Source organism: Sinocyclocheilus rhinocerous, unplaced genomic scaffold, assembly GCF_001515625.1.
Source record: "Sinocyclocheilus rhinocerous isolate Xijiao unplaced genomic scaffold, SAMN03320098_v1.1 scaffold271, whole genome shotgun sequence".
Lineage (NCBI taxonomy): Eukaryota > Metazoa > Chordata > Actinopteri > Cypriniformes > Cyprinidae > Sinocyclocheilus > Sinocyclocheilus rhinocerous.
The window spans coordinates 1,201,990-1,205,716 of record NW_015657574.1 but is presented as its reverse complement, the minus strand read 5'-3'; the positions used below and the strand labels follow the sequence as shown (position 1 = coordinate 1,205,716).

At 39.8% G+C, this 3,727-nt stretch overlaps 1 protein-coding gene across 4 annotated transcripts in view; it reads right to left on the bottom strand.

Moving 5' to 3' along the window:
- LOC107721325 (DNA helicase INO80-like) overlaps positions 1-3,727 on the bottom strand; it is a 49,807-nt gene that overhangs the window by 37,713 nt on the left and 8,367 nt on the right. For all 4 annotated transcript variants that reach the window (XM_016529272.1, XM_016529275.1, XM_016529273.1 and 1 more), the window contains exons 10-15: positions 3,328-3,531; positions 3,042-3,237; positions 2,880-2,947; positions 2,564-2,779; positions 1,884-1,964; positions 789-884 (exon numbers count right to left, since the gene is read on the bottom strand). In XM_016529272.1, the coding sequence (XP_016384758.1) occupies positions 789-884; positions 1,884-1,964; positions 2,564-2,779; positions 2,880-2,947; positions 3,042-3,237; positions 3,328-3,531 (861 nt within the window). The remainder of the gene's footprint in view (positions 1-788; positions 885-1,883; positions 1,965-2,563; positions 2,780-2,879; positions 2,948-3,041; positions 3,238-3,327; positions 3,532-3,727) is intronic.

Below are 3,727 nucleotides of genomic sequence, written 5' to 3'. Positions count from 1 at the left end.
ATTTCATTTCATTCATCGTCAAGTGCGCTCGTTCCTGTTGGTGTCCTCAATCTGGCAACCTGCGTGTGCGTCAAGTCTGAGAAGGAGGGGTTGGGTGAAAAAACCCTGCTCCAATATTTTGAATTTGGACTGCAATACCTAGTTCAACCACTTGGTGTCAATCCTACATACAGCACCTTTAAGTTCCAGCTATTACACAAATTAAAAACATGATAAATTACTTTTTGTATCTTATTTTTAATATAACGAAAACTAGTGTTTCATGAAAAACATATTTCTTTCTGACACAAAAAAATATGTTGCTAAAAATAAATTGTGGCAAGGCCAGTAAAAACATTGGCAGGGCAAGTATTAATCCTAACTACTGGCCTTACCAGGCCAACAAAAATAAATAATTATTGCTCAGCCCTCCGATATTCCTAAAGTTTTTCTGGCTGGGATTTCAGATACAGACGATTTGTGAGATTTAGTCTGACTGGCAGGAAATTAATATTTAGGATGCTGATATTAGTGGAACACGCTATAAATGATACAACACTGCCCTCTAAGGATTACAAAAATCAGACCAGAAGTGCTGTAATCTGTCATGCGTTTCCTTACAGCAAAAATATGCAAAGGCTAAGAAAAAACACATTTTCCATTGTTCTGAAAATAGACATAGTTCAATGGGTTTATAAAAAGTTTGAGACATTGAGGGACACTGAAAGAGAGCGAGAAAGAGAGAGAGAGAGAGCAGTAAAAAGGATTCCACGGCTGCAGGTGTTTCCTTGCACAGCTGCCACACTCACCTTGAATTTGGGGACAAAGCGGGAGAACTCCTGATGCCAGTTGTTGAGTGTTGAGGCTGGGGAGATGATCAAGAAGGGTCCCCAGATGTTTTCCCTCTGTCAGATAGAGCACACGAACACAAAATAAGCCAAACAGGTGCAGACAGCGGAGGGGGAAGGGGACGGAGATGGTGGGAAAGAAAGAGAGAGGAGAGAGGGGTCAAAACAGGAAACAACTGAAGAACGAGGTAACATGCTACCATGGCTTCCTATGGGCCCACAGCGCTACACTTTCATATCAAATACCAAAACTCTGTGTCCTCTTTTCGCAAGCCCTGGAAGTCACGGAGAGCAGCGGAGACAGCTGGAGGGTTCGAAGTGATGCCAAAAAACTGATTTGTCGTGTCAGGGGTTTGTTTGGGAGAAAAGAATATGATAGCACTGGAAAGCAGAATGGACAATTGTTTTCTTTTAAAATGCTGGTGTCTTATTCCCAAAAAATAAACCTTTTCCAGATTTTCGACCTGAGAGCCTGGAGATTGGGAAATACAGTATCTTTCAAGTGAAATCTGTTGGCTTGAAGATGATACAATAGGGATGGAGAGAGCATATACGTGTATTTGCTTTAAAATGCTCGGAGAAAACTAAAATTGAGATTTTTTATTAGTAGCAGTAGTAGTCGTAATAGTAGTATTACTATTTATTATTTATGGAACTCTGTAAATCTGTTAGTAATACTAAAATAGTATTATTAAAAGCTAGAGTGAATGCCAAGATTTTCAGTGTGTAACTACTTAATTTTTTTTTAGAAAGCTTGAAACGTCAGTCCTTACCTCTGCCAGATGAGCCAGTAAAGCGATACTCTGGACCGTCTTTCCAAGCCCCATCTCATCTGCCAGAATGCCATTAATGCCCTATGAGAGACAAACAGACATAAATCACCTAAAGATCACAGACATGATGGAAGAATGCGATATACACTACTGGTCAAAAGTTTGGGGGTCTGTAAAATTTGTTTGTGTCTCTTATGCTAACCAAGGCTACATTTATTTGATCAAAAATACTGTAACAACAGATTGTGAAATTTTTTAGAAAGCTTGAAACGTCAGTCCTTACCTCTGCCAGATGAGCCAGTAAAGCGATGCTCTGAACCGTCTTTCCAAGCCCCATCTCATCTGCCAGAATGCCATTAATGCCCTATGAGAGACAAACAGACATAAATCACCTAAAGATCAGACATGATGGAAGAATGCGATATACACTACTGGTCAAAAGTTTGGGGGTCTGTAAAATTTGTTTGTGTCTCTTATGCTAACCAAGGCTACATTTATTTGATCAAAAATACTGTAACAACAGTAATATTGTGAAATATAATTACAATTTAAATTAAACATTTTCTATTTTAATATACTTTATTCCTGTGATGGCAAAGCTGAATTTTCAGCAGCCATTACTCCAGTCTGCAATGTCACACGATCCTTCAGAAAACATTCTAATATGCTGATTTAGTCAAGAAATATTTCTTTTATATTATCAATGTTGAAAACGGTCATGCTGCATAATAGTTTTGTGAAAAACGATACATTTATGCTATATATTTTTTCAGGATTCTCTGATGATTAGAAAGTTCAAAAGAAAGCGTTTCCAACATTGTGAATGTGTTTACTGTCACTTTTGATCAATTTAATGCACCTTTGATGAATTAAAGTATCAATTCCTTTAAAAAAACAGTTTTGACCCAAACTTTTGAATGCTTATGTATATAGAAATAAACATGAGAGAACATCAAAAATCACCTGTTCATAAAGATTGGCCAGCCAGTTCATGCCTTTGAGCTGGTAGCCCTTAAGTTTCCCATTGAAGATGGTGGGCTGGGGGATGTCTTCACCTGCTTGAATAGATGGGTTTGATAAACTGTAGCTCTCGCCGAAGCCGAAGCCAGAGCCAGACACGCTAGCCGCATGCAGAGAGGCACTGCGACTGTCCTTTGCTTCCTCATCAAACAACCTAGTCTATACACCAAAAAGAGGGACAATGTAATAATTTCCAGCAGAAATTCATTATGTATAATGCAAATCAAAGGTATAAAATACAATTCAGATGGCCACTTACTCTGGCCTGGTGAATCTGGTATGCCTCTTTTGCATTTTTAAGGGCCTGAGACTTGTAATATTCACTATCTGCAAAAGGACAGCATGACATTTGACTCAAAAATGCACATGATTGTAATACGCATTTTCTATCAGGTCTATCAGGGTAAGAATAAGATCTTACCATAGTCTTCCTGGCCGACATTGACCATAACCCCTCCAACGATGTCAATCTGCCGTTGGGAGGTGTTGTCCTCAAGCTTGCGTAGGATCTCCTCCTGTGTGCCGTCTCCCCCAGCGTTCTGCTTGCCCCCCATGAAGTGAGCATACAGCTCTGTCTGGGTGATCAGGAAGTTAAGCTTCCTCTGCTGACGCTTAGCCTGATAGGACACACAGGAAGAACTGTCAGGAAAATGATTTAGGAAGTGATTCTCAGTGAAATATCATTTCTAGTGCATATTTATTAATACCTCCCGCATCTCCTCATCCAGTTTGCGTTGCTCAAGAGCCTCTTTCTCTGCGCGTTTGCGGTGCTCCTTCTCCACCTTCTCGTACTTCTTCCAGTACAGCAGCATTTCTTTGGTGAGGCGGCGTGCTCGTGGCAAAGTCTCTTTGCAGTTCTTCTGCACTTGGATCGCAGCCCTCCGGACCTCACGCATACACTGGTGGGCCAACTGGACAAGTGTACACATGCATTCTTAATACCAGATTTTCAGTGTTGTCTCAGAATTTTGACCTTCAAATGTTAGTGCTGTCAAACGATTAATTGCGATTAATCGCTTCCAAAATAAAAGTTTTTGATAACATAATATATGTGTGTGTGCACATTTATTATGTATATATAAATACACACATATACAATACAGGTGC